At 32.4% G+C, this 19,586-nt stretch overlaps 1 protein-coding gene across 7 annotated transcripts in view; it reads right to left on the reverse strand.

The window, feature by feature from the left end:
* Positions 1 to 19,586, reverse strand: part of LOC127718254 (transient receptor potential cation channel subfamily M member 3-like) — a 135,572-nt gene that overhangs the window by 87,178 nt on the left and 28,808 nt on the right. For all 7 annotated transcript variants that reach the window (XR_007989664.1, XR_007989666.1, XM_052224250.1 and 4 more), the window contains 4 exons: positions 19,222 to 19,357; positions 17,049 to 17,186; positions 15,867 to 15,966; positions 10,411 to 10,642 (listed from right to left, as the gene is read on the reverse strand). Coding sequence is in view for 5 of the 7 variants with exons in the window: in XM_052224250.1 (XP_052080210.1) it covers positions 10,411 to 10,642; positions 15,867 to 15,966; positions 17,049 to 17,186; positions 19,222 to 19,357 (606 nt within the window). In the remaining 2 variants the exon portion in view is untranslated. The remainder of the gene's footprint in view (positions 1 to 10,410; positions 10,643 to 15,866; positions 15,967 to 17,048; positions 17,187 to 19,221; positions 19,358 to 19,586) is intronic.

The raw sequence follows: 19,586 nt of genomic DNA on the forward strand, positions 1-19,586 counted from the left end.
ATTTCAATCTATAATAATGTGTTTAAAGATATTTAATTATTAAATAAGTACTTGGTATGAAAGAGCATGAAGGAAAGACGATTCAACAATTTCACTTAGCCATGGTATTTTAATCCCCCCCCCCCCCTGCCATGGTAAATTGAACCTCCTTCCTATTCACCTCTTTATTTAAAAAAATACTATTTTTTAAACTCCTTTTCAAAGTTTTAATGCTGTTATAAGTATAGGGTATATATAAAACATGTTGTAAAAGACGTTTCAATATTTTTACTTAGCCATGGTATTTAGACACCCGCCCCCCTCCCCCTTCCCCCACAATCATGGTATATTGAACCCCATCCTTTACTTTCAAATTTCAAAAATTATTTCTATTCAAACTATTTTACATAGTTATATAAATGCTGTTACTAGTATTTGGTATATATGTTGGACATTTTTTTTTACTATTTTTCTTAGCCATGTTATTTTGCACCCCCTCCCCCTGTCAATGAACCTCCTTGTTTATACACCTCCAATTTCTGAAGTCAAATTATTTTCAAACGAGTTTTCAAAGATTTAATACTCAAATAAATATATGATACATGTGAAACATATTGTAAAGATGTTTTGACTATTTAACTGAGCCATGTTTATTGGACCCCCTACCCCTTTTTTACCATGGAAATACAACTACCTTTATATGTTATAATTTCAAATAATTAAAGCATTCAAGATACATTGTCTAGTTATAATGCTTCTACAAGTATTTTGAATGAAATTGTGTTGGTAAAGTCTTCAGAGCACTTATACCAAGCAAAGATATTTCTTTTAACAAATTATGAAAAATTGACCTCCCCTTCTTGTATGAATGATTTTTAATCTATGATAAGCTTTAGAAAAAATGTATAATGTTCTAATAAGCATCTAGAATGAAAAAACAGCATGTTCAATTTACCATGGGGGTAAATTTTCCATACAGGGGAGGGAGGGGGGGTTCAATTTACCATAACGGTATTTTGACCCCGGGGTCAATTTACCATAGGGTTCAAAATACCATATGACATCGGAACATCTTATTAATTAACATGAATATATCAACAAAAAGCTAACAAAACCTTTAATCAGACTTTAAAGGGATATAGTTACTATACTGTTGTCAGGTCATTAAAGATGGCATGTTTTGGCTTGAATATTGATTCACTTATAGGGTCTTTGCATCGGAAATAAACACATTTATTCTAAAACCAGTTGTTGGCATGATACGGGTTATGTTCTTCTCATATATTTTATGATGGTATGATACTAAACCCCTAACGGGAGGGATTGTGCTTGATATTCAGATGATGAAGACATAATCTTTCAATAAGTTCAATTGAGGTCTGGAGCTGGCATGTCAGTAACTGCTAGTAGTCCTTTGTTAATTTATGTATCATTGTCATGTTTAGTTTCTTTTGTTACCTATTCTGACATCGGACTCGGACTTCTTTTAAATCGTGTTTTAGTGTGCGTATTGCTGTGCATTTGTTTTTTCTACATTGGATAGAGGTATAGGGGGAGGGTTGAGATCTCAAATAACGTGTTTAACCTAGCCGCACATTTTTGGGCCTGTCCCAAGTCAGGAGCCTCTGTCCTTTGTTAGTTTTGTATGATTTTTAATTGTAGTTTCTTTTATATATTTCGGAGTTTAGTATGACTATAAAAAAGAAGATGTGGTATGTTTGCCAATAAGACAACTCTCCACAGGAGACCAAATGACACAGATATTAACAACTATAGGTCACCATACGGCCGTCAACAATGAGCAAAGCCCATACCACACAGATAAAAGGCCTCGAAATGACAATGTAAAACAATTCAAACGAGAAAACTAACGGCCTAATTTATGTACAAAAAATGAACAAAAACCAAATATGTAACACATAAACAAACGACAACCAGACGTCCATTATACTGAACTAGTACATATTTTTGTTTAGGGGCCAGCTGAAGCATGCCTCTTGGTGCGGGATTTTCTCGCTGTATTGAAGACCCATTGGTGGACTTCGGCTGTTTTCTAATCTTTGGTCGCGTTGTTGTCTTTTTGACACATTCCCCATTTCCATTCTCACTTTTGTTAACCCTGCTTTGTTCTATACTGACACGCTGAGCCGAATTTTTAACTTGCTATTTTTCCCTTTAATTTTTGCTAAATATTATTTTCGTTGAATTTAATATTAGGTCAAATAAAGGTAGTTTTAGTTATTAAATGTTCATATTCATAGTATCTTATATTTATTAAACCGCTGTTACTACATGCTGTCCCTCTTTTTTATTTGCAAAAATAAATAAAAATTAGAGGATTTATTTTCTTCCGAGCTTATCTAAACACCGGGGGTAACTTCTAAAAAAAAAACAATCCCCCAAATACTTGGGGTTTCACCTATTACCGACAGATGAACCAAGACTCGGACAATACGTTAAAAATAAAGGATTTCACTAAGTAAACTTCTGCAAATTTTGGCTCGGAGAACGAGAACAGTGTGTGTTCCTGAGAAGAAAATTCGAATTTATTTCATTATACGTATTTGGTCTCAATCCTCATATATTCAGACTGTTAATAACCAAACGAATATATGTCCTTGTGGTCCTAGTACTAATATTGTCCGGAACATAACCACATATAACAATTTTTTATGTGTGCCAGTATCACGTCCCAATACGAATTAACGTTTTCTTGCCGGTAGTCCCCTTTTTATATTACAGTTAGTCCAAAAAATTATGACGTCTTGAAAGGCTATTTCATCTTTTTTCTGTGTCGCCTTCCAAATAGTTATGACGTCTTGAAAGGCTATTTTAATTTTTTTTTGTGACGCCTTTTGATTTTTAAAAAGGCTATTTTAATGTCGTTTTTTTTTAATGATTGTGTAATTCTGAAACAATATTCAAAACAGACCAAGCTTTTTCCTAATATCCCCCTAAAAAAAACACAGTCCCCCTCCCTCGAAAATAAAAAGTAAAACAAATTAAAAAATGGATATCTATTCACCATACCAAAAAATGACTGATGATCAACATACGATTTAAGAGCCAGTCTGTGGTAAAATCATGCAAAATGGTCCGAATCCAAAATTATCCAATCAGACTGATATTTTGTATTTTTGATACCTTATATGTAATAACTATTTGTGCAAAATATTTTGAAAAAATATTCAGCCATTATTTTTGTATGCAGAACATTCGATAATTGTCCATTTCTGTATAAATGATAACTAATACCTTAACAAACAACTTAAAATGAAAGAAAATTAGGATAGTTTTCAAAGTTTTGACATTTCTCAATACCCCTACTGGCAGGTTGATATTGCATGGTTTTGAAAAAGTGCCGATTCAGCAAAATTTTTCTTTTTTAAAGACCTGAATCTTGTAAAATCATGTTTTGTTTTTAATAAAATGTAATACAGCATGAAGCTTATAAATTTATCTACAAAATGCAAGAAAATGCTGAGCTGAACATAATCTGTGATGATAACTTTCTTCCGGGTGTAGAGTTTCTTGTTTTAGACATAAACGCGGTCGTGTTAGAGAGCACCCTTTTTTCTTTGTAAGTTTACGTTACAGGTTACGAGGTACAATATGAAATTTTCTTTAGTAAAATATATAGCCATAATACACTAACTGTATAGTGTATTCAGTATATGTTTACATTAAACATGTTAAATAAAATCTCCTATTGTGAAACACTCGCAGTTGAAATCTTTAAAGTTTAGTTGCACGGACCGGTTATGTTATATTTAAGGTTTATTTTTGATTTGTGAAAATAACTTTGGAATTATTTAATTGGGATGAGTTAAAAGTAGCTGTTAACCACTGGTTAAGTTACCTTAACCAGTGGCCAACTAACCACACGTCAATTTTGCTTTTGAGCAATTGAAAAATAGCAAACGGATAGTAGGCCATTGGATAAGATAATTATCCATTGGATAAGCTAACCAATGGCTTGATTTAGCCATAGTTTTGAGCAACCCAGTCCTGATAACTAAGTTTTTAAGATTAATGTTACAGATCAAAACTTAAACATCTGATATACAATACATGTATATACGACTTGAAGAATTTAATATTTATTAAAAAATATATTTAATGCACGTTAGCAGTGTCTCCAGTATCATTTGCAATTGATAAAAAGGCAGATCACGGAGAAATTTGTGTAACAAGCCAAGTTTTATACGTACTTGGTTATTTGCAAATGTTTTTAATCTGTGTTGTTTATATCAGGAAACAATTACATTTCAAAACCAATATAAATAGATTTAGAGCGGTCCTTTTTCGTTAAAAGATAACTTATTGTTCAGCAGACCAGACAAAAGTTAGCTTGAGATCAGGTCGATTACAACTGTTTTCCCTAAAATTCTGTTGTTGCTGTTTTGTGTGTAAAGATCACACCCTTGTTAATATTTGCAGTCATTTATTGGTGTTTATATCAAGGGAAATAGCAAGATATGTAGCAAGCATTCTAGTCATGTAGTTTCGTTAATTTCAGAAGCGATGTACACACCCAATGAGACAGTGGGTTTTTGAGTGACAGGACATCATTAATATAACTGAAAGTGACACTAATACAAGTTGTAAGATTTTTTTTTTTTTATATATATTTCCGAAGGTTGTGTATGAATTCTGCTTCATATGAGTACAATTAATTGGCTAGTAGTGTGTTCACTTAATACTAATTGAAATTCTGACGATCTATTGAATTATCAATTACACAAACTAAACAAAAAAATATGTTGTCGATTAAAATTTCCAGCATGGAAGTGGTATAATCTTCCGTGAATTTATTGTTGGAAGCAGCGTGGTCATTCCCAAAATAGTATTTTTCTACAGTTTAGTTATCGAGTATGACAAAAGAAAAAAACGAAATGGTACAATTAATTGGCTAGTAGTGTGTTCACTTAATACTAATTGAAATTCTGACGATCTGCTGAATAATCAATAGCAAAAACGAAACAAATAAATATATATTCGATTAAAATTTCCAGCATGGAATTGCTATCATCTTCCGTGAATTTGTTGTTGTAAGCAGCGTGGTCGTTCACAAATAGTATTTTTCTACAGTTCAGTTATCGGGTATGAAAAAAGAAAAAAAAGATGTGGTATGATTGTCAATGAGACAAATATCCACCAAAGTTCAAATAAAGTGGATGTAACCAATAATAGGTAACCGTACGGCATCATAATGAGAATAAACCCATGCCGTATAGTCGGCTATAAAAGACCCCGATATGAAAAATATGAAACAATTCAATTGAAAAACTAAAAGCCTTATTTAACAACAAAATTTACGAAAAACAAATATGACAGACGTGAACCAACGACAACCACTGAACTACAGGCTCCTGAATTGGGACAGAAACGTGAAGAACGTGGCGGGTTTACATAATGACGAGATATTTGTACGGTCTTTTTTTAAAGTGATACCAACAAAAAATTCCCCTTTCTACCACAAACACGGTTATGATTTATGTTAGAAAATTTATTTTCATTAATTTTCTACTTACCACCTTATTCTTTACATATAGTATTTGTATCTCCCTTTGATTGTTCAGACTCGCAAAACATTAAAACGTCTAGATGACTTTCATCTCTTTAATGAAAGCATAGTCACCAAGACGCATGCGTCATCCTACCAAATCAGTTTTATTTTCTGCGCGAAAGAGTTAATACGTTCTTGATACAACAAGTTTTTAATTAATAGCGAGGCAGGATGAGAAATAAAAATGCTAATGTTGTAGCAGGGAAAGAAAGCGCTTCTGTTATGTCAGAAACTTCCAACATGGCGGACGAAAAGAAGCAAAAACGTAGCGGTGAGAAAAGGTCATCAAAGAACAAAAAAACGATTTTCATGATTTAGAAGGTCGTATGAATATAAGGTTTGCTGAGGAAGAGGTACAGTATTCATTTTTTTAATGAAAAGATAAGTCAATTAGTGAACATTTTGGCAGTTGAAAGACTTACAGAACCCGAGTCGGGGGTTGCTAGGTCAGAAACTGTAACGTGCATAGACGAGGTATTTTCCAATGATATCTGCGGATGAGTAGCCAAATCACGGGAATTTAGATACTTTGTCAATCTATGGATCAGACAATTAAAGACAAAATGGTGTTTTTTGTTCAATGAAAATGATGAGAAAGCATCTGAACATTCAGAATATGCATTTAGTGTAGCCAATAGATCAGTAGTGGATTTTAAAGGTGTAAAATCTACTGCAAGGTTTCAAAGGTACTTGGGTAACAAACATGAGAATACAAGTACAGCTACTAGCACATCAGACTCAAATCAGAAAGCAACATGTAATGTACTAGGAGAAAAAAATAGAAGATGCGTATGCATATCGCTTTAAAGATAAGACTGGTATTATATGAGAACAAAAGCAAATTGATGTTTTGAAAGGGGCATGGAGATCAGATACGCCTCAGAAGGTAACTTGTTTTCGAGACAGTTTCAGACAAAGTTTTCCTGTAGACCCTAGCTATGAAAATTCTTGCATTGTGCCTACTTTTGACAAATCTGTAGAAAGTTTATTGGTTAAGAGACTTGGACCTAAAGCGCCTTTCAGTAAAGTTCCTTGTGTATTTGGTAAAGAGTTAAAGTCTTCAGAGAAAATTCAATATACACACGTTTAAGAGACAATTAGCTGCAAGAATGGGTTTTATAACGTCTTGCAACTTACAAAAGGCACATGGTATTGTATTGGACAAGTTTCATTCTGAAACACAAAATTAATGTGCTGCTGTGCAAAATGTGAGAGATATATTTGCATCATCAACAAAGACATACGATCAGATGTCTAGGTCTGGTGCATTTCACAATATGATAAGGAGAAGAGCAACAATCTACGATACTGGAATTAGCGATTTGAAAGATGATGCTTATACTGTAATGTAACTTCTGAGGGAATATTTTGGTTATCAATTTGGCGAGAAACTTAAGGAAAATACATAAAGAAACACACAACTGGCTGAGTTTTTATCAAATAAAAAAAAGGTATTTACTTCTCTTCCCATTAAGAGGAAAATAACCCGTTCTACTGATTCAAGTGACACTGGTTTTAAGAAAGGGAAATTTGACAATGGTTAAAGATTCCAAAGAAACCAGCAGCTGATTTCAAGTCAGAGGCAACAGCAAAACAGAACACAACAAATAAACCTTGGGTAAGTTTTTCTTCAAATGCCAAAAATAAGTACTTTTCCAGACGCCAAGAGTTTAGCGCTGCCTCCCAGACACCGGTGGGGGATTGTTGAGGTGTTTTGTAAAGGAATGGGACAAAATAACAGACGCGAATGAATTTTGAAAATTATAAAATTTAAAGAAGGTCTCAAATTAGAATTTTATACAGAACCTCATTGGTCAGGTTTAAAGCAGACACAAGTCAATACAGAGAGTCTTCCTATTACTTTATCAGAGGTAGACGTATGGTTAGAAAAGGGTGTAATAGAAACAGTACATCAATCGAAATAGGTCAAGGTTTTTACAGTACGCCTTTTCTAGTTCCCACGAATCTAGAGGGTTTGAGACCAGTAATAAACCTAGAACCTCTCATACAGTATCTAGTGAAGCAGCACTTATAAATGGACTCTTTGACATAAGTCCTAAATTTAACAAATACCTTCTGTATACAAGGCAAAATGTATCAGTTTGTAGCATTATGTTTCGGCCCATCTCAAACTCCAAAGGTGTTTGTAAAGATTGTAACAGTAATAGTCGCTCATTTGAGAATCAGAATGTAAGGCTAGCGACATATCTAGACGACTGGTTACTAGTGAATATTCAGAAAAACAGTCTTGTATTATATCGAGAGAAGACACTCCATTTTTTTAACAAAGTTGGGGGTCATTGTCAATCTGGAAAAATCATCCTTGGCCCCAGCTCAGTCGATAACATACAAAGGAACATTTTTCAATTTCAAAAGGTAAATTGTGTCACCAACTTCAGAGAGACTAGCCGAATTAGAAATATCAATACAAAATTTAATTACAGGGCACAATACGGAAAGGGATTATTCAGTTCTATTGGGTTTAATAGCATCTTGCATAGAAATGATCCTAAATGCAAGACTCTTTATGAGGCCTATTCAGTTACATTTACTTCATTACTGGAAACCCTTGTCAACAGACCTACTCTGTCAAATACCATTTACACAACACATAAAAAAGTCATTTGATATAGTGGTAAGACAGAGCCACCACATTCAGGGGCAGATCACTTCACCAGTGGTCAGCGAATATAACAATATTCACAGATGCTTCCAAAACAGGTTTTAGGGGTCACATGAAGGGTCAGATATTTGAGGGCAAATGGACAGAAACCCAACAATTGTTACACATGAATCTTCTATAGTTAGTAGCAGTACCACGCACAGTACAACAGTTTTCACCTCAGTTACGGGAGCAAAATATTCTGATCAAAAGCGACAATACAACAGTAGTTCAATATGTGAACAAATAAGGGGGCACCAGATCAATATTTGAGATTTGTGTAAAATGGCAATCAAAAACAAAATAGTTCTAATGGCAGCTGACATAGCAGGTCGAAATGATATATAATGGCCGACATGTTTGCATCGGGAGACATTCTCAAAGCACCAGCTTTTTGTGTTTGGATTCCGCATTACATAGCCCTAGCAGTAGATGCATTGATAATTTCGAGGGAGAACATGTGGGCATATGCTTTTCCCCAACTTTGCATAATACCAAAAGTTCTGAAACACATGAGTAAGTACAAGTTTCGATTTATACTAATTGCTCCATTTTGGTCAAGAAGACATTTGTACACAGGACTTCCACAAAAGAAAATAGCAAAACTAATAACCTTTCAAAAACTAAAAAAAGCTTCTACATCCACCAAAAACACAAATTTATCATTCAAACCCGGAAATGTTCAAAGTAACAACATGGCTGATATCAACAGAAATTTCAGAAATAAAATCTTTTCACGAGACACTAGAAAGCTACGTAGGGCATTCTGGAGATCTGGTACAAAACAAGATTACGCAATCAAATTTAAAAAGTTTAATTGCTCGTGTAGTGAGAGAAAAAAAGATACAGCAAATCTAGTAGATTGTGCAGATTTTTTTTACATCTTTGTACACCTAATGTTTATAATATCGCACCATTGCGAGTTATGGGTCAATGTTTTCATCACTTTTATCACCTATTGACCATACACCCTTCGGTCAACATCCTTATATCATTAGATTGTTAAAAGGGGTATTCAATTCAAGAATACCAAAAGTGAAATCAGTACCTAAATGGGATTTACATAAAATTCTAGACATGTTACAAAAATCACCTTTTGAACCTTTACGTGAAGCTGATATTAAATGTGTAACTTATAAAGATGTTTTTCTCGCAGCAACCACAACGTTCAGGAGATACTCGGACCTTCAAGCGTTAGGGATTGGTGAGGGATTTGTCAATTTCAAAGTAGAGGTATTACATTTTTAAGACCTGGATTGTCTAAACAGAACAGACAGAAGCATTATGGTTCCAAAGTGTCTGTACCATTTTTCAAAGACAATAAGAAATTGGATCCAAAAAGAGCAATAACCATCTATTCAAAGAAAACTGACAAAGTTAGAAAAGACGAATGCAAGCTGTTTTTATCCCTATTTCTTCACAGACCATTGCAAGATGGAATGTAAATACTATTTACATGGCTTAGGGAGAAGATGATTTTAAAGTAGATGCGCAATCCACTAGAGCGATTGGACCATCATGGGCTCTATTTAATGGAGCAAGCATGAAAAGTATTCTAGAATCGGCAGATTGGTCGACAGATACAACATTTACTAAATTTTACTTTGGAACTGGGATCTGCAAGTTTTTAGTGAATAGACAATTTAAAATTTATTGTTTCTGCTTTGAAGCAGTGAAAAAAAGCATTTAAAAAAAAACACTGTAAATATGAACATTTGTAAATAGAAAATTGAACATCTACTGAGATAAGGAGAGAGAAGAAAAGATATGCAGAGCCATAGAAAAATTCCCGACCTCTAATGGAAGGTAAGGCTTTGTAATAAAATCATATATGTAAAGTATCAGATGGTAAGTAGAAAATGAATGAAGTGAAATTCATAATTTGAACATCAAGTTTAAATTTTATTATGATTTGTCTACTAGCCTCCTGAGTAATTGCTTGCCCTACCTCCCCGCTTAGTATACTTTTATATGGTTATTTAGAATAATGACCAGAAAATAAAACTGATGTGGAAGTGTGACGCATGCATCTTGGTGACTGTGTTTATATGATTGAGATGAGAGTCATCTAGAAGTTTTCTGTTGATTTTTAGTTAGACATGTTAGACATTATAAATATCGTAGCTCGAAAACAGTTGGTTTTCTTTAAGTTTATTTGCATGAAGAACATATGGAATAGTGAATTAATGTATAATAGTACCATTTCTCTGGACGTTAATATAGACATATGTCCTCTCCAAATACTTTTAAGTTTCGTTTGACATGCTGTTGTACCCATAAACAGCATAAGCTTATTATTTGCAGAAATCTTCATTACAGTCTTCATTGAACAACCATATTCTTCAACAGGTTGGGTAAGTATTTTCTGTGACATTGCTCTGTCGTTCACATACATTTCCGCTATGCCATTGCTTGCTAAAACCTCAAAAAACCTCAAAATGAAAAAAAAATGACATTGTAGGAGGGAATCATTATACAGTTTTGTAAATTAACTGCTTTAATTGTAAACAAACATTTTGTCGGTTTTTTTTTTAAAATGTATTTACCTAAGGTATAAGTTAATGGTCATATAATTATATTTGCATACATTTATAGCCGATCGTTCGTTTGCCAATCCCCTTTCATGTCGAATATACCAGCCAGATATCTGTTTTCATATTTTTGAAAACTTTTAGATTGACCTTACTTGTGCATAGAATTACATAAATTTCTTATAATCGTCTTGAAAAAAAAGATAAAAGAAGAAGTTAGATGCACGCGTATCAACATAATGTCCTAGCGCGTCTTTTGTTTGGATAACGTAAGTGTCGTTGGTTTAAGCAAACATTAATACTGCTACTCTGAATTACTCATAACTTGTAGGCTACATATAAGAAGTCCTAAATCACACCATGTATAATATATTCTTGTTTCCAGTTGGCTCTTAGGTTTGTTTCACTCGGAAAATCAACATTATACAAAGACATTGTAGCATCTAAATTGTCATGGTCATAACAATATATGGTGTTTATTTACGCACTAAACAAAATATTTTAAAGTTAAAGTGATACAAATTGTAACTTTTTAAGATAAAATGAGAATACATCAATATTTGTCTTTTACTTTTTTGATAGGTGATATGGAAATTATGCTCATATTTCCTCAATAATGCAAACAATCGTTCCATCAAAAATGTTTGCTTCTCGTATATTCGTCGAATGTATTAAGTTTGTCCCTTTATAACAACAACGACAGGTTTCTATTGTTACACATCTCTCTACCCTATCTTGTTATAAAAAAGATATATTTAATGTTTGAACAACATTTACATTATACGGACTTATTTCAGGCTTTAGTGTGTTTGAATATATATATTACTATTACTATTTATATACGAAGCATATTTGTGCAGTCTCAGTTGTAAATACCTATATAACCTTCGTCATTTTTAAAATTTTAGAATTGTACAAGTGTTTTTGTGTTCGGTTTTATTTGTTTAAATTTCAAGATTGTTATAGTTAAATCAGAATTGATTAGTATGATTCATTTCACATCATAATCATACTGATAAAGGATATCTGTTATCTGAAATATTTATAGATAAGTACATTTAATGTTTCTATTTTTAATATTGGTGTTGTTTTGTACACTTTTTATGATGTTCTTAAACCCTGCTGACTGCCATTAGCGATTGCCAAATAAACGGATCACAAACGTAGCAAAATAGATCTTATTATTAATTTATTACCAAACAGAAAACAATAAACTTGCAGAAAAGATGGTATACCGCAAACATGAGGTACAAAACTTTGTACACCATATCCGGATTTCGACAATTAATGTCTCTTCAGTAATGTTGGGAATAGAAAAGGTATTTGGAAGGCCATATAATTTACCTCAATTTAGGATAGACTCTGGAAATTTGAAAGATTCAAAATAGGATGAACGGATCATATAAACCCGAAGGCAAATATAATACAAGCCCAAACGAAAAAATATAAACAAGTCTAAATTGAAAACAACGTTCAAACCTCTGATTGCATTGGATAAAAACCGCAATTTTTATACGTGTGCATGCAAAACAAATGTCTTGGTAGAGGGGTCTAAATACAGCACGAACAACATTTTTCAAAAGACCAAATGAGTGAAAAAGTATATAAATATATATAACAAGTATATATATATAACAAGTCTAAAAGGGTACAACATCACCAAAAAAATAATAATAAAATGAACAAATGTTTAATATTTCGGATAACAGATATCCGTAATCAGTATAATCACGATGTAAAATGATTCATATCAATCTAGTCTGATTTTAAAACTATAACAATCTTGAAATTTATACAATAAAACAGTCAAAAATGAAAATCATAGAGACGCTAGTACAATTCTATTTTTTTTTAAACATGACGTAGGTTATATATATATATATGTATATATACAAGTCTAAATTGAAAACAACGTTCAAACCTATATATATAAAGAGAGAGAGAGAGAGAGAGAGAGAGAGAGAGAGAGAGAGAGAGAGAGAGACTAAAGTAGTCAAACTGTAGGCCAAATAAAACGAAATACTTAGAGTTGTTCCTACAGTAGAAAATGATACATCAAAGGAATAACATAATTTTGTATTCATGAAGGACAACAGAACATACCAAGCAAACACTTTTTAACCGTTTGAACTCGTTATCAGTTATTCATAGTAAAATATTCATACGTTTTTTTTTTTCAGATTTCCGTGTCTTTATATTACATGCGTCTTTTTATTTGTTCATTTGTGTTTGGCTTCTACAAGTTTGGTCTTTGCTTCTATGATGAGTGATTTTTATATAATAAACCTTTTTGCTGGCGTCTTTGTTAGAATAATGCGCATGTTTGCCTAAACATTTTAGTTAATTGTGTTGTAAGCATGTGATGTATGTTTACACAGTTTTGAGAAATGGATCCAAAATATTACACATTACCTTTTATGTCTGTTTGCGTTGCGAAACAACTGTTGGCAGTATAACGGAACTACATACAACAGTCAAACAAGTGGGGTGTTTTGCAAAGTGTAAAACCGGGTTTAATCCAACATTTTCTTGCGAACGTACCTGTACCAAATCAGGAATATGGCAGTTTGTTTTCACCTTTTCTTTTAACTGGAAGTGTTGGATTTTGAAATGTTTTTGGTTTTCCCTTTTCTAATATGCATTACAGATCGATATATTTGTGATATTTTTTTACTTACCAAAGTGACATGTACTTTTCATACATTGTATAAATGCATTTGTGTCCTGCTTACTGGTCTTAAAATGCAAATGCAGCAGCACATTCCATTTATCTGGAGAGTGATGTTTTACAAATTTGTTTTCTATATAGATTAGTGAGTTTGATCTGACCTTATAATTGAGCCGTTGGACGTGATCGGTCAAATCAATATAGCTTCCGATACATCTATGCAGAATTTATGTTATTTGATGTTTAAGTCAGGATTTTTCAAATGAAAGATCGACCGTTTTAACGTCTTTTGGGATAATTCTGACACCCCAAGGTGTGCTTTACAACAAGGAAAACCTTACAATATGAAATACCTATAAGCGAAATATGTATAAAACGTAAATACTTGTATATGTGATATAAATGCTTGCTTTTTAGCAAAAGCAAAGCTAAATGTTTTTTTTATTGTTTTCTAACAGTGTACGTTAAATGCTGTGTGTAAATTTGGCTGATATAACTCAAAGATGGTGGCTTACTATAGTATAATTGTATGCATTTATCAATTGCAAAACCTTATTAACAGATAAACGCATGATATCTAGTTCAGTGCACAAGATCTCAAAATTTCTTTTTATTCAACTATACCCAAGTAACTTTTTTTTATGAAGTAGTAGTGTACAACCACTGGACTGCTAATTGCATTATCCCAACATATGATTTAAAATATAGACATGAAGAAAGGTGTTGATGATACCAACAAGACCAAAAATGGGAACAATTCCAGGTGTCTTCACGACCTTTTTAACATATGAGTAAAACATATATCGTTTTGACGGTTATAGAAGGGTGAAGTATATTGAAGTAAACAAATGGTATCACATTTCACAAAAGATATACAGATGTATTGTTGGAACATGGCTCGACCTGATTGAATTGAATAGTAAAAATTATGTTTTAAAGCCTGTTATTCCAAAATCAAAATATATTAAAGTTGCACGTCTAGTAAATATGTTTTGATCTGAAAGGGTCATGTTGATATTAACAGCTCTTAAAAGACTGACCAATAAGTAACTAAGTTGTTTTCAGATTTTCAGTAAAGTTTTTAGACTTATCCATTGAGGTAAATTCAGTGCTATTCAGACCATTGGAGTGCAACCAATTAAGATGTGTTCAGTGTTTCTTATTTACATGTACAGATCAACTAAATACTGAATTGTTTAAAAAAAAAAGCTATTGAACAGTACTGCAGTGACTGCAAGCAAATTGTATGTACAGTACTGAATTAACCGCAGTCTTTTCAGATGATGTTCAGATCAATATTACCATTTCAGACAAATATCCGTTTACTATGTTTTCTATTGTTAGTACTGTATTCGATAGACTTTTTAAGGTGATACCTAACACTACAGGGAGATAACTCTGTAAAAATCAGCTAAACGTTTTAATCACGTTGTATTGTTAAGGAAATATTAAGCTTCTCAATGATCAAAATTAGTGTTTGTCAAACTGCAATATAACCAATGAAATTTTTCTGATAAAGTGGTTGGTTCAAATTTTTTGAATTTTTTATATTTTTGTCAAAGGGTCAAAGTAAACATTTTGTCAAAATTTTATGAAAATTAAACGAGCCAAATTAATATTAGTCAAGGTGTTGGGTACCACCTTAATGAAGGCTATACTTTAGCAGTTGTTACATTGTGCATGTACCTGATCTTGTCGTCTTTTCAATAAATACTTTGTTGAAGCTAGTTGACCATATCGATGATATACTTTCTACACATTTCATTTAAATAAAAAAAGAGGATAACAAAAATACATGTACCTACTTCTTATCATTACTTCATTGACACATAAAATTTGTAAAAAGAATAAACTTTACGACAAACTAAAAATCACTTTACTGTAAAGTTTTTATCTTGATGTATGAATCTTCCAGTACAGCGTACATAGGAAAAATATATTTACCAGTCAATACCATGTTCCAGATTCTATGATTTATGTATAATTCCTCGTTGAAATGATTTCTATGACAAGGAAGTTATTGAACAAAGTCTTTTGATGGACAATTAAAGTCCTCCCTTAGACATAATTTGTCTGTTTATAAGCCTTATGGTTGCTTATTCCTCACTAGTGACAATACTGATACGACATTTTACTGACATGTTAGACATTGCAAACAATAAAAGCAATAATTGTTCAAAATACGTTTGTTTAGAAAAACTGATCATAGATACCAGAATTTAAATTTTGAACGCCAGGCGCGTGTTTTGTCTACAACATCATCAATGAAGCTCGAATACAAAACTTAAAAGGAAAAAACAAAGTACGAAGTAAATGAGCATTGTGAACTAAAATCTGTCCTTCATGATTATATATTTTCTTAATAGCCGGATACATCAGGTTATTTGAGTTACCAAAGATAGAAAGACAGAAAGATTATCTTAGAAATGCTTCAAACTTCTGTGATATTTGATATACCTCGAGTTCTCCATAAATGATTCACCAAGATCCATGTTTTCTAAAGCATCTGCCTTCTTGGATAAAACCTTGAACATTGCACTTGCAAACAAAGCTGCATCTGTTTAATTGTAAACTAATAATGAGTAAACAAACACTTTTAGAGATAAATAAATTGAATATAAGCGTTTGTGTATGTATCCATTTTTGTAATGTGACACTTTTAAACAATGGAATGCTTTAATAGGGCAGCAATCGGAACTGATGAAAAATGTCAGGATTATTACTGCCATATTTATCAGTACATTTCAGCAGTCTTTTAAGAGCTGGTCACTATTTAAAAATAACTCGTAACAGTACAATCCAAAGGTTAGCTTTAAAACAAGTTTAATCCGGATAGTGCGGATCAAGGTTATCTTGTTGACAGTGCTGGCTTTGAAAAAATAGTAATGTAGCTTCTTCACGAGTTGACTTGGGTAGTTTACTTTTTTTTGGGTGGGGGTAGGCATCTAAATAGCCCTAGTATTTAGGCTGCTTATAAGATTGACACTGCTTGTAAAGAACTGATCGGAGCAGTCATACAAACTGTTGATCGCTTACTTTGACTGATCAAAGTATTATATATCAAGTTAAATCTGTTTACAGCTTATTACAACACCATTTCGTATTATGTGTGCACCTTTGCTGATCGACTTGCCTTATTTTTAATTTAGAACAGAACATATCCTAAAACTTTTTTTTTAAAGAATATACATTTTAGTTCTTAAGTTTCAGTTGTATTGGCAACTTCCAATTTCACTGGAAGTATACACTATTTGTCCTCGTAGACATTTACACGCGTAGGTTTACGGACTTAAGTTACACAAGTATACTTAGATAGAAGGGTTATAATGTATAACGACTTATATAAACAAAACATAAGTCGTACACTTGAAATTTTTGAAAGATAAAATGACAAGTGTTTGCAATCAAAGATCTCTGGACACACAATATGTTCAATTTGTATTTTTCATATGGATGCATATGACGGCTGATGCGTTTATATCAAAGGACGCGTGTTCGTTTGACACACCTGGCATCAGCAGATTTGTTCTCTTGGTTTGTACATCAAAAAATAAATAATGAGGTTCAATAATTGGCTAACTTATGCTTCCTTCAATTCATTATACACACTTAATACTAATAATATATAAGCATATTTACATATACATGTCCCTTTGTTTAATTTCGTCTCTATTGTTGATCCGTCTTTCAATATATCAATTGCATAATCTCGTCTATTTATTATGACTGACCAGATTAAAACATCCCTTCTTTGTATTTTGTCGCTCCCGTTTATATCTACAAATAGTTAATGAAATCGTCATTGTTTAAAAAAAACAAATATGATATAAACCCTTTTGGTCATTTTGATGATATATGTTAAAATGATGGTGACCATCAAAGTGTAGGATTTATATTTGGGAGGGAAATTATTGGTTTTGTTCTCATATGACTTGTTTTGAAATATTCCCCCAAAATTAAAATTATAGAACCATGTTGCGTTTGTTCATCAGTGTCGTCGTTTCTATTGCGTCGTGACCTTGTAGAATTATTATAACTCAGAAACTGTAACGTAATTATTTTTTTTACAAATTCCCGGTAAATGACTGAGAGTTACAGTTTCACTTTGATAGTAACAATGTAAATACTTTCTTTGGTAACGTTTTTATAGACATCAATCTTTTAAGAATTCTTTGGAAGTTTTGCAAATCTTAGACGAATAAAAGTACTCATGGGATTTCGGGAAAATCTAACAATTATAAGAAAATGTTGCATGATTTCCATTGAGATAGCTGAAAACCAGAGACTAAATGACTTTCTAGGTATTAATCATGTGTCACCATGTGGTCTTGAATATCGAGCAAAATCCATACCACACAGCCAGCTATAAAATACCGTAACAGCTAAATTGTAAAACAATTTTAACGAAAGAACTAAAGGTCTTTTATGTGGAAAACAATTAGCATATACAGCAACAATCGGAAACCACTGAATTACGGGTTCTTAAACTGTTACAGGAATATACAAAGATGCGCGGGCAAACATGTTTGAAGGCGACAACAAAATATGTTTCATAATAAACAGAAACCATTTTGATTTTTTTTTTAAATCTTATTTACAAATGGATTTTGTTTATGTTAACATTTGGAAACTCGGTGTATTTTTTTTTGAGATTTTGTTAAAACGATAATAATATAGTGAAACTGATTATGTACTTTTAATTATCAACTTGTTTCTATTGATTATCTGTCTTCAAAAGGCTATACTGTAAACCAACTTATTTTCGCGGATACTTTATTTCGCGTTTAGCCTTTACTAGCCCTTTTCGCGGCGATTGAATTTCGCTATTTTCAAATTTGTTTCATGTAGTTAAATAAGTTTACATCCATGTTTTACATATTCGCGAGGATTTATATTCGCGTTATTTTTGTACTCGCGAAAGTTGCAAAGATAAATCGCTCGCGAAAATTAGTTGGTTTACAGTATTATTTGTAAAGTAGGACTATTAAACATAATTAACCTTTTTTTTTTAAGCTCTTTATTGTCAGTTTCAATATTGCTGTTCTTGAGTTTGTTTGTACTGTATTCCTATCACGAAGTGTTGTCATTTCAGCGGTATTTTTTAACATTGCCATATAAGCGGGAGGTTTGGCTAGCCATAAAACAAGGTTCAACCCACTATTTTATTCTTAAAATGTCCTGCACCAAGTCAAAATATGGCAGGTGTTATCAAAAAGTCCGTTTTTATGTATGTTGGCGTTTGCTTTTATTGCAGTTTAGTGTTTCTGTTGTTCCGTTTTTTCCTCTTATAGTAGATGTGTGTCCCTCGGTTTTAGTTTGTTTTCTCTTATTCGATTTATGAATTTTGAACGGTATACTACGGTTGTCTTTATTTATTGCAGACGTCGATTGTTTACAATATGTTTGTTTACATACATTTTCAATTGAAACAATGACCATGAGTAAATATATTTCAAAACAGGGATTGTCATTTGTGTAACCGCACTGTGACTTGACATCATCTTTGCGGTCGTTGTAGTATAAGATTGCTTTCTCAATTACGAATACCTCATAATGTGCAAGTCACGTAATCCATTTGTCTGTTGAAGTGCCTTATTTTAAGTAATTCTTGTTATTCCTTGTTATACTATATTAATTTATCTTGAAGTATCTTTCTTGGTCTCACTGATGCAAACTTAAGATGTTTAACACATTTACATTTTCTTAGATTTTAACTCCACACTTGTGTATTGAATTACTTGAATATAATTATTGCTTTTAATCGAATTTTACCATAATCGTATGCAAATATATGTTTAAACCGAATAATCACCTTTGTAAACTGAATACGATTCGTCCTTCAAAATACGTTTTATAAATTTACCAATGTCTATAAAAAAAGGTTTTACATCTGCATCAATATAGCTCATCTCTCGATTGTGTCGTCCGCAGCATGAGGATGAAGATTTCTATGTAAAAAAAGCATCACTAGATATACTGCTGAAGTTTATCAAAGGTAACTTACTTTAAATAAATCAAATATTAACAGCAATAACTGTCTTTTACCAGATTTAAATATTTCAGTTTAATACCAGAAACTCTACACAAATATTTACGATAAAACGGATGATTTTTCTTTCCTTATTGTAAATTTTCATTTTTTGGACGAAGATGTTGCTTGAACACTGTCTTAAGGTG

This window comes from Mytilus californianus, unplaced genomic scaffold, assembly GCF_021869535.1.
Source record: "Mytilus californianus isolate M0D057914Y unplaced genomic scaffold, xbMytCali1.0.p SCAF_10, whole genome shotgun sequence".
Classification (NCBI taxonomy): domain Eukaryota; kingdom Metazoa; phylum Mollusca; class Bivalvia; order Mytilida; family Mytilidae; genus Mytilus; species Mytilus californianus.